Genomic DNA, 12524 nt, shown 5'->3' with positions numbered 1-12524 from the left:
TAAGAAAAATAAGTTTTAATAATTTATTTCTAAATAGTAATAATCTATATACATATATATAATGCACAATTACTGAAATGTACCTGTATATTACGAAATAGCAGTCCACTAAAACACAGTCAGGATAGAGAAGACTAAAGGTCAGTTTTATATTACTGGATTGGTGACCTGAGTGCATGTGCACCATGTCAATGCAATCTATGTAATGTTAGCTAGGCATAACTGGATGGTCAATATAATAAAAAAAATAATAAATATATATGTTCATATATAATGTTATGATAATTAAGGTACATAGGCTAAACATTTGTATTTTGTTTTATAATATATAGTCATTTTAGCATAAAAAAATCATATTTTATATTTCTAATTTTTCTATGATGGTCACGAGGTTGGTCAAGTGACAGACAATACATAGTTAATAGTATGGAATATAACATAAAATATAAAGTATTACTGAAAACAAACATTTGAAATGTATTTAGGAGGTTTTAGAGTTTATGCATGTAGAGATTTTTGAGATGAATAATTTTTTTTTCATTCATAACACAAAATTACTTTCCACTCAGACTATTTTTTTACAAACATCTCTTTAGTAAAAATATTTAATTAAGAAATCAGATTTTTTTTTGTATACAAAATACTTGTAATCTTTACTAAAAGTCTACTAAAGTTTGTGAAGATAACCGTGTTGTATCAAAGTTGTAGTGCAAATACTTAACGTGTGCAAATGTATAGACAAACTCATATATTATACTGAGCCTGTTGTGAAAGGGTTAAAATAACATATATGACGAGAAACTATTTCGTTCTTCAGGGTTGTCTCATCTTCCTTTAGGTTGACTAATGTCTTAACATAGCACGTGGACCACAAGGGACTGTTTATTCTTCAGGGCTGTCTTTACACACTCATCCAACGTGTATTGAGATTTTTTTAAGGAGTTTATATTTATCACTAGAACACTCTTGTTTTCTTAACTGTTGTACAAACCTGCTCTGAGTCTTTCACTTAATAATTGTTTTACACTGACCTTGTCAATTATGGCATTTGTTTAGCTTAAACAACCAAGATAAACAAGTTACATCATAACATTTTCAAGATGTAAGGCCTATTAAAAATAGCAAATATAAAGTGTAAGTTATTATATTAAATGCTGCAAAAAAAGAAAAAAAAGACTATGGAAGCATTATGTATGAGATTGTACATGTTATTGTGACCTTTGTCTGTAGAACAACAAAACTGCAATGTTTTTGGCTGGGGAATAGTAACAGATTTATTTAAAGCAAATATCATTTCTTTTCTTTTTTTCTAGGTGGTCCCTAAAGACTTCAAAACTACAGCATCTCTCTCAAAAGCAATAGAAAATAATGTTTTATTTGCTCACCTAGATGACAGTGAACGAAGGTAAGTGTGTGCAGTTTTAAAATTATACATAAAGAAAACAACACAAGGTTTAATTGTTCATAACTTAAAGTTACATGTAGCTAAAGAAAGATGGTTAAGGTTTTGGAAACTCAAATCTTTTCTCTCTTTTAAGAGGTAAAGTTTTGTTTAATGTGAGAAGTAAAAATTCCAAATATTTTTCAGTTCTGCCTCAGAAGTAACTATTATAATTTAATTTCCAAGAGGTAACAAACACTTATTTGCCCCATCTGTAGACTGTATAGGCTATTCTATTTTCTAATTCCAGCCTTCTAGAAACAGCATGTAGAAACTCCATTTTATATATTCAACCTTCATTTCTAGAATACTTATCCAGCCTTCTCTAAATCTCTATCAGTGTTCGAGTTCCTATCACATCTGAAGACAAAGTATTTCATTGGCTGATCATGTTATTAGAAAAGTAACATTATCTCAACTGGAGTTCTGTCTGAGTTTTATGTATCATAAATAAATTACTAATGTTTGATTTTATAAATTATTACTGGGTCGTTATTTCATCAAAACTATAGATGCTGTATGGCTATTAATGGAGAATGTGATCTGACACAAAACTAACCATATTTTTTGTCACAGAATTAACAAAATGTGATTTCAAAGGAAATATATAATACAGTATATATATATACAAAATTTTATTTCATATAATTTAGCTATATTAAACTTATATTATTTATTGAAATAAAACTGTTGTTAGCAAACAGCTAAATAGTGATGCAGTGGAAACCTAATGCTAATTTTTTTTTCCTTGCCCTCATCTGTTCTTTAATCTTAAATATATTTAACCATGAACATCTTCTGCTCGGTGAATGCATTACCATTGCCGTCCATTTGTGCTGTTGAGTATCTGATGCTGTGTGCCACCTAGGCATGGGATGAACTTGTCATTTACTGGACTTATTATAAGTGTAGAATATTTTTAAACTTCACCTGCACTGACAGTCAACAAAAATAGCTGTACTGTATTTTTGAATCGTAACGTTTTGACTCGGGAGTTTTATGAAATGTTCCATATTACTTCATCTACTTTGGCCTGCAATTGGTTAGTACAGGCAGCCACAGTACTGGGGCTACAAACAAAATGTAGGAGTTTCAAAAACCTCCATGTGGTTCACGATTGGAACCTCTAAGAGACACCCCTGGGTCTAATTGGATTAGTTAATAGATGTCGAAGTTCTACAACAAGATACGTATAACGACATTAAGTGAAAAATGTATTAGAATAACATAGCCAACACTAAAAAAATATTAAAAGTTTACAATGGCCAGAGAGTTTGTTTGTTTGTTTTTGACAAAAATGATATGATGAACATATAACTGAATGAAAATGTGGCTGTTCATAACCATTTTATTAATTTTCATATAATATATGTGCAGAATACAAGAAAGACAAAAATAAAAATTTTGATGCATGTCTGAACTTATACTAACATTTAATACAAGTGCCATTTTTTTTCCTTTCTTGGCAAAATAAAAAAAAATAGCAAGATTGACTCGACTTGCATTCTAAGGGTCGCATGTTTGAATCCCTGTCCCATTAAACATACTCGCCCCTTTCAGCCGTGGGGGTGTTATAATGCTATGGTCAATCCCACTATTTCTTGGTAAAAGAATTGGCAGTAGGGGGCGCTGATTACCTACCTTCCCTCTAGTCTTTCATTATGAAATTAGGGATGGCTAGCACAGATAACTTTCATGTAGGTTTGTGTAAAATTCAAGTGAAACTAAATTTTGGAAGAAGCACAGCAGTGTGACATAAACTTGAAATGTAGAAGATAAAATATGTTTATTGTTTAATTGACCTGATTTAATGGTATCAGATACTTGGTTTATATTGAGCCATAAGAAAACTGAGTTGCAGTGCCATCTTTAGTTCATTTATTGATATTATATTTATATTGGTAATTTTATTACTTTATGTGTTTTGATTTATAAATTGTATATGCTTCTCATAAGTGCATTAACAGTATGAACATATATGTATGTATATATTTGTTATTATCATTTTTTAAATATTTTATTGCACTGGATATAATTATGAAATGGTGTGATACAGAAAGGGTATAATGCCACATTTTAATATATACAATTAATGTACCAATTATGAAAAGAGTATAATGCCACACCTTTTATCATGTGACAATAAATTGCACCAGAACACAGTCATATATTAATAGTTTACAAACTGTTACAACTGTGTTTAACAGTACTGTGGCCTAACTTTGTGGTTGGGTTGATCAACCTGCTATCTGCAAATAACTGAACATACTTCCCTTTTATGTCATGGAGGATGTTATAAAGCAACAGTCAGTACTACTATTCCCTGGTAAAGAGAAGCCCAAGAATTGATGATGGGTGGTGTAAATTAGCAACCTTTCATATGTCACTTCAAAATCAGGAACAGTTAGTTGAGTAGCTTTGTGAGACATTTAACCAACAAATAGTGAGGCTATCCAGCTGGTGATATAATGTATTTTAATCTTTATAATAATCAATGATAGTTTGTTACTTATCTGCAATCAATGATAGTTTGTTCAGTGTTTCTGTATAAACATTCTTGAGACTGTGTGGTCACATGTAAAAACTAAAAGGGTCAAAGTAGTAAACAACTATTGGGGAGACATACAGAACTCTCGGAAATATATTCCACAACTGTATATTGATAAACTGCATGGCAATATAACATGGTATTACACTTACTCATAAAAAAAATAGATCCTGTAAAAAATACTAGGTCATTATGCAGGCTAATTGTTTCTGCATTTGATGTAATAATGTTTTATACCATTAATAAAGTTAAGTATATAGTTACCATTGCTGATTGAGTGTCACTTCTGTAGGTGTATCGTGTATGTGTGTTTCATTAGTTATTTCCATTACTGTAGATCTAAACGATATTATCAGACAGGCATATAATAGGAGAAAAGTTATTTTGCACTGGGCTGGAAGCTAGGTTTGTGTTTCCTTCTTTTTCAGGGCCTGTTAGTAAAGCTCTGTATCCCAAAGCCAGTTAGTTAAGCTCAAATCTGTGCAATAGTAGCACAAAATATTTCACATATTTTTTGCAGTAGGTGCATTAAAAGTGTGACAGTCAGTCTCTTAGCATGAGTGGTAAGGTATTATTGATTGGCTTCTTTCCTCTGGTCAGTAGTTCAAAAATAAAGATAATAGCATTATTAGCTTTGCCATTAGTACATATTCCTTCTGGCTTAGTTTATTATTTCCAACTTAAATTAACACTTTAATTGTATAACATTATTTTAAAATACCTTCTGGTACAAGTCTGTTCCTTTTTTTTTTATCTCTGTTTATTATAAGTAATTAAACAGCACTGTGAATCTTTTTATATATATATATATATATATATATAGCAAGGCATATCTTAAATAATTTAACCCACATAGCTATATATTGATGATAATTAACCCACATAGCTATATATTGATGAGTTTTCATTAAAGATACTGAAATTTACTCTTTTTTCTTTTTTTTTAAATCAACTGTTAAATCAAGTGTTAGACTCAAGATAACATATAGTTAGTTGTGAAATGTTTTAATATAAAATTATTCCATTATGGCTCCAACACAACTTCAGATTTAAGTATGTATAAAGATTGTAGGTGAAAATCTGTTTCTGTGTTATTGGCTTGAGAACAGAATACAGTGCTGTTCTAAATCTTTAATGGCTTCTTAACTAAAGGGTAAGTTGTTTTTTTCCAGTGATATCTTTGATGCCATGTTTCCTGTTGTCCACAGCGCTGGTGAGAAGGTAATACAACAGGGAGATGAAGGAGATAACTTTTATGTCATTGATCAAGGAGAAGTAGAGGTAGGAGTTGTTATTTTATACTAAAACACAAAAGTAGTTTTCAAATGTGCAAAAGAAAGGGAGAGGTAATTTGACTGGCAGTTTATGTATTTGTTTTTTGGATATCTTAATTAAAGTTGTTTGACTAGTGTCTTACCCAGGTTTTATCATTCATCCCACCAACCCGCCAGTGGCACAGTGGTATGTCTGTGGACTCATACTTCTAGAAACAGGATTTTAATACCAGTAGTGGACAGAGCACAGATAGCCCATTGTGTAGCTTTGTGCTTAATTCCAAACAAATAATTATCCCACCCCTCCAAAGAAAAAAAAATTGTTGTGTTCCACACTTTGGAGCCCATGGGTTATGGCCAAATTCCACTATTCAATCATACATGAGTAGCCCACCCAAAAGTTGGTAGTAGGTGTTGTTGAATCCTATCTTTCATCTAATCTGTCTCTTCAAAATCAAGTATGGTTAGCACAAAAATCTCCTTAGTAGCTTTGCATGCATAATATATATATAAAGCTTGTTCAGCTATTTACAGGAGATGTGCTCAGCTGAGCAAAGTGTAATTAAGGTTATGGTGGCTTTTGGTAAATTAACTTTGTAAGTAAAATTATTTTTACAGCCCTTCTATTTTGTTACTGTAAATGATTCTCTAATTTGAATGTCCGGTAATGGTGACTGTACCTTAATCACAATATATCAAATTACTTATACTAATAAATGAATTAGTCTCTTTGGAAATTAAAAACAATATTTATTTCCTAGGTTTTTGTGAATGGTAACCTGGTGACAACCATTGGACAAGGAGGAAGTTTTGGAGAATTGGCTTTGATTTATGGAACTCCTCGTGCTGCAACAGTCATTGTAAGTTTAAAATATCTGTCTTTAATATATCATTGAATTGTCTGCTCTTATTAAAGGAGTTCCTCATCATTCTTAGGCCATTTTTAGGTTAATCTTTGTTTTGTACTTTATTTTAATTAAAGTGCTAATACCCATACCAGCCGTCTTGAGAATACATTTTTACATAAAGTGGATTTATCATCATCATGAGTTCCTCATCCATAATATCCCATTATTGAGCTATAAATACTCTGAAAATCTATAGTCTTAAGAAATTTGGTTATGTCAGTTATTTGTATGTCTTTGTAGATAAACTTGAATTTTTTTTAATTTATCATCTTCTTAGAAACAAGAACCAAAAGGTTATTATGGAAACATTTAAAACCTCCACTTGACTCAATTATGATAATTCTGATATTTACAAAATTGTTTTAAGAATTACAAATTGTTAAACCCATTTTGAGAACAAACCTCTGAAAGAAATCATGCTTTCACTTTCATCCCAGTGTTATTATACACAGCCTCTGGTGCCATCTCATATTACAATAATTCTTGAATTTTATGAACCTAACATAGATCTTGTTTCTTGTGATCCATGTACTGTTAAAACATTTGAATGCACATATACTGAATATCACAGTCGCTCTAAATTTCCAGGTCTTGTCTCTTTCAGCCTAGCTTCCACTTGTCACAGTTCTCATACTGTGTTACACCCGAAGTTACACAGTTACCATAAGGTCTGTTATTTTACTACAGTCAGTGTATGGTTTTATATGTTGTCACAGTCACAGTAAGGTCACAAATACTGTATAGCCAACTTGAGTTGGTATAGAGTAACTAATTGCTATAGAAATTTCCTGGCTTTTCCCAAATCATTGAGATTGTTCATGGAATTAAAACAACTAAAATAATTAAATCTTTAGTCCCACTGAACACTACTATGGGTTCTCAGGAAAATGTGTATAAATTCTTTAAATTTTAATTCTCAGAACATAAATAATTGCCATGTAGTAGTTGTAGTGTATTTTGTGCCAGAAGAATTTTACTTTTGGAGGTTTTTTGGAATGCTTCATTCTTATAGACTTTAAAAAGCTCACCTAGTAAGAACTGTGGATTAAATATAATCCCTGAATTACTTTCTTACAAATACAAATTATCATTGGATGTGTGTGATGATTAACTAGCAACACTGTGTACTGAAGATTTGGGTCAGATAATAATGAATTAATTTAAAATCTTAACACTTCATATCCACAACTACAATAACAGGTTACTGCTGTAAGAACACTTATGTGTATTTTAATTCAGATTATAACTTGTTTTGACAGCTACATTTGATAAAAGTATGATAAAGTTATTAATCTAATATACATTGTTAATATTAATGCACAAATTTCTTTATATTGCTGTAACTGAAACACTTGTTTGATTCTTTCCATTGAAACTTCCAGGGTAATAGTAATACATTTTTCAGTGTAAGTTTCTCATTCACATGTGTGCTTTATCAGGTAAATGATGCAACAGATTTTATGTAATTTATGTATTTCAGTTCTGTAGTGTTGTTTTTTTTAAATAAAATTTTGTAAACTGTTTTTAATATAGCATTAACCTCTTAATTATACTTCATATATTTTTTTACTTTGTGGGTCATCCAACCATAAACAAATTTTTGTATAAAATGGTAGCATGAAATTGACATGAAATATAGTGTTTAAATTTTGTTACAGGCAAAAACAGACATAAAACTGTGGGCTATTGACAGAGACACATACCGGAGGATATTAATGGTGAGTCCTTCAGGTAGCAATGGACAAATTTAGTATTAAATGTGGATATTTGTTGAAGAAAGATAATGCAGTACCATGTGCTGACACCTTTATAGATTTTAGGCCATTTTATCGTATAATAAGCTGTAGATTTTTAATTAGCTTTACTGAATACTATAAACTTAGTGGTAAATATGTTACAGTTGACTTAATGGTTGATACCGTTATCTGTCAATTCAGTAGCGTACTTGTTGTCTGTTGACTTGGTGATAAAGGCTGTTATAAGACACTGTTATTTGTTCTGTTACTGGTAAAGGCTGTTATCAGATACTGCTATTTGTTCTACTAGTGGTAAAGGTTGTTATCAGATACTGCTATTTGTTCTACTAGTGGTAAAGGTTGTTATCAGATACTGTGATTTGTTTTGTTAATGGTAAAAGCTGTTATCAGATACTGTTATCTGTTGACTCTGTTCTGTTAGGGAAGCACAATCAGAAAACGCAAGCTTTATGAAGAGTTCCTCAGTAAGGTTTCCATATTAGGTAAGTTTAGAAAGAAACATTTTAACTGAAAATCAGTCCATTAAGTACATTTTAAACAAATAATGTCACCCAGTTAATACCAAACTAAACCTTTGATGGTTTACTAACAGTTGTACCTAGATGTTTCATTTTAATACACTCATATGTTCTTTCTTTAGTGAATGTATTTATGTGTTCATTTGATTCTACTAAACTTCTATAAGAGAAGTCTTAGATTAAGAACCTAAAGGTAAACCCACATAACATGCTAGATTGATGCTGTTTGTTCTCATGTGTAGAACTCATTGATTGTTTTGTTTGGTGTTTGTATTACTTTAACAAAGTATCTATGACAGTTTAATTTACCCTTTGGCTCTAGAGAGCTTAGATAAATGGGAGCGACTCACTGTGGCAGACGCCCTTGAATCGGCTCAGTTTAACGATGGTGACATTGTGGTAGAACAAGAACAGAAGGGTGATGACTTCTATATAATAGAGCAGGTGAGTTTTTCTTTATTAATTTTTTATCTCTCTCTGTGCTTATAGTAGTAACGGACATTATAGTCTATATGATATTGAAAGTTGTAGGGCAAAATTCCACTGTTTTTGTGGATTTTTAAATGTTTAATACAATTAGGAATATTACAACTTATGTATATCAAAACCACAGTGACCAATAAAATTTTCTAAGAAACCATATAAGTGTCTTAAAAGTTTAAAAACTTTATTATTTTATCTTTTAAAGATTATTAGTAATGACGGCACCATATGTTCATGTTGTTTATAAAGTGAGTACTAAAACAGTCCCATAATTATTTCTTAGCATGAAATTCACTATGCATGTGAATTGAGCTAGCATTAATTAAAGTTTTAACTTATTTTTGCAGGGTACAGCAGTTGTTTTACAACGACGATCAGAAGACGAACCTCAAGTTGAAGTGGGACGGTTAGGACCTTCGGATTATTTTGGTATGTTTTATAAGGTATATTGTTTGAATGGGTGGCTGATGGTGTTACTTATAGGCTTAGATAGAATCTTGATTGAATGGACTGACAGCTAAATGCATTAAAGATTAATAGCATTAATCAAAGGTGTTATCTGTAGGGAAAGTTAAATTATTGAGTAAGGGGACTGATGACTGAAAGTAGGTTCTTTATCAGTGGTGTAAAAAGTGTGTTGTGATGGTGTTATTTATAAATTAGGGTAAAGTTTTGAAGAAAAGGATTGTTAATCAAATATCCAAAAGCTGACCCTTAATGTTACTTGTAGATTAAAGTGTCTGATGACCATATAGATTAGAAATATTTCATGATCAAAGATGTTAAAAACTGATGTTCTAGACATGTTTTTATTGATGGTTTGTTAACTATAAATCTTTAAGATGACTGAATAAGTGGTAATAATGAACTGTTGATGGAAGATGTTTGATATTTGATGAATAAGTGGAGATATTACATTCAACTACAAAACAAAATATCAAATTGAAAATAAATGAGGGAAAGATTTAGATGGGAGTGAAAGTTTGTGATGGAGGATGGCAGATTAAGTATGTTAGGTTATCTGAAAACATGTGACACTGAGTTCTTAAATACAGGTTCTATATTGTGCATCACTTGCTTAAAATGGTAATGGTGGATTGTTGATTAGAGTTTTTAGGAAAGCTTGAATGATTAGAGATGTTAAAAGTAGATTATCTGTTTCTACTGGATCAAATGTAGACAAGTCAAGCCCATAAAACTTAGATCCTTTATCAGGTTTTTCACTGAATAAAGACATTAGATATGAATTATTGTTTTCTATTAATACTGTATCTTTTGTTAAGTGTTATTGCACCTCATTCTAAACAAATATTTTCCCCTACAAACAAAGTACAATATTTGGATTTATAAGTTGGTTAAAGTGTTCAGAAATTTAATTTTATAGTTTTTAATAAAATGGACACTTTTGACTTGCAAATACAAATATTCCTTGTAGATGTTAATGAATCATTGATCAAAAGTCTAAGATTTAAAAATAATGAGCCATGTTACAGAAGACATAGGTTCACTGAGCATTGAAAATGAATTATAGGAAAATAATACATTAGAGAGGATGTTTGACTACGAGTGTTCAAGGTGACTTAGTTCAGAACATGGTGTGGTTGGTTGACTGTATAAACACGATTTGTAGAAGAAAGATCTAGAAACTGAGTTGATTGTTTACTAAGGGTTTTTATACATAATATTGGAGTTAAAACTGGGTTGTTGACTAGCATAGCAGTGTTGCCAATATCCAGTGTAAAGAACTGACCCCAAATATCAGATGTCATTTCTAATTTACTGTGCATATTACATTGAGTCCCTTGGCAGTAATTAGTGGAATTTTGATAGTTTTGTGGTTAATGTGTTTTATTATTCTGTGATCAGCATAGTAAGGAACCTGTGAATAAGTCAATGTGTAAACACTTAAAAAGTGCTTAAAAACCAGTAGCTTTTGTAATTTCATGGTTACCTAACTAATGTTAACTTCTGATCAAAGAAAACTAACTTCATATGTCATAACTCCAAACAAATGTGATAATGGGTATAAATAATTATATATAGTTTTTCATTTAAAGAATAGAATGCATTGTTTCATCAGTTGAATATCTTTTTGTTCTTAGTAATATTTTTACCATAATCACTATCATACCTTGCAAGATTTAGCCAACTTAGAAAGTTTAGGTTAGTTCTAAATCCATATATTAAGCAACCAGTATGAAGTAATATTTATAATAATAAAAGTACTATCATAACTTATGTGTTTTGAGGTTTATATTCCAGCTAGTACCAGTGTGCATATGTGAACAAACTATGTATGTGTACATAAATATATTATTATAAGTTATCTAAAACTTGAACGTGATGGTACGTATATCACAGCATATTAAAAACTGCTAGTTAAATCTCCCTGTACAATGTATTTGTATTACTGTACTAAATATTTATTAATATTTGGATTTTACTCTTATGTAATGCATTTTTTTGCTATAAAAGAAATTGTATTGTACATTAATGAACAAACAAAAAGTTTGGTTACATTTACATCCACACATTTGTTATAGAATGAACTGTATTATATCATGTGATTTTTGGCCATGAGGCTTATTTTGCTTGAAAGGAAAGAGAGTATTCACCTACACAAGCATTAAAAATATTCATAATTAAGACACAACTTGTTTTTGTTAAGGTATACTATTATTTTGTAAACAAGTCTTGCAATCATCTCTTTACAAGTGTTTTTTAAAATATTGCTTCAAGTTGCTAAAAAAACAATGTTTTTTAATTACTAGCACATAACTTTGTACCACATAAGTTTGGATCCATTTTTCACTTTATATACCAGTGAGCTTGACTTTGATAATCTCAAGCACAGAAGTACATTCTTTTAGGAACTTAGCCCTGAGTAAATGTATTGTTTTCTAACTGTTTACATCACATGTTTAGTTGAATAGTCTGTACTGTTTACTTTCATGTGTTTGTTTCCTAAAATGATTAAATAAAACTTCATATTCTCCATGATTTATTGAATATCAAAGCTTAGGTAGTATACAAAATGTTTTATCTATTACAGGTGAGATAGCATTATTGCTAGATCGACCAAGGGCTGCTACGGTCAAGGCAGACGGGCCACTCAAGTGTGTGAAATTGGACAGAGCTCGATTTGAAAGAGTTCTCGGACCTTGTGCTGACATTCTGAAACGCAATATGGTTCAATACAACAGTCTTATATCGCTGTCAGTTTAGACAAAGTAAGTTGTATGTGTCTTCAACATTCAAATGTTTCAGCTGGATTTGTTTTTTAATGTTAAAGAGACAGTTTAGTTTCAAATTGTGTTTAAGATATTTCTGTAGCTCACTCCATACCCTTACTTATGTGGATCGTTTTTTTTTGTAAATAATAATTTAAATGGTTTTTTTCCTTCCATATCATAATTTATTTTAAAGCTAAATATTCAGAAATCAGTTCTTTAAGTGCTAGGAAGTTTGTTTTGGTTTGTCTCATAGGTCGGAGACATGTTAATTATTTTGAAATGATCTAATTTGACAGTTGCATTGTGTGAAGGCTGTGGGCTACCACATAAACAGGTCTTTATGTTAACAGTTATGCTATGAT

At 30.8% G+C, this 12524-nt stretch overlaps 1 protein-coding gene across 4 annotated transcripts in view; it reads left to right on the top strand.

Annotated features, from left to right (window-relative positions):
- Positions 1 to 12524, top strand: part of LOC143244461 (cAMP-dependent protein kinase regulatory subunit-like) — a 31397-nt gene that overhangs the window by 16579 nt on the left and 2294 nt on the right. For all 4 annotated transcript variants that reach the window (XM_076489160.1, XM_076489163.1, XM_076489161.1 and 1 more), the window contains exons 3-10: positions 1314 to 1405; positions 5162 to 5270; positions 6025 to 6123; positions 7830 to 7889; positions 8350 to 8410; positions 8769 to 8890; positions 9277 to 9358; positions 11982 to 12159. In XM_076489160.1, coding sequence (XP_076345275.1) covers positions 1314 to 1405; positions 5162 to 5270; positions 6025 to 6123; positions 7830 to 7889; positions 8350 to 8410; positions 8769 to 8890; positions 9277 to 9358; positions 11982 to 12154 — 798 coding nt within the window. In that variant the 3' untranslated portion in view covers positions 12155 to 12159. The remainder of the gene's footprint in view (positions 1 to 1313; positions 1406 to 5161; positions 5271 to 6024; positions 6124 to 7829; positions 7890 to 8349; positions 8411 to 8768; positions 8891 to 9276; positions 9359 to 11981; positions 12160 to 12524) is intronic.

This window comes from Tachypleus tridentatus, chromosome 2 (genome assembly GCF_004210375.1).
Source record: "Tachypleus tridentatus isolate NWPU-2018 chromosome 2, ASM421037v1, whole genome shotgun sequence".
In the NCBI taxonomy this organism is placed as follows: domain Eukaryota; kingdom Metazoa; phylum Arthropoda; class Merostomata; order Xiphosura; family Limulidae; genus Tachypleus; species Tachypleus tridentatus.
The sequence above is the reverse complement of the archived record's forward strand: the minus strand, read 5'-3'. Positions and strand labels throughout refer to the sequence as shown.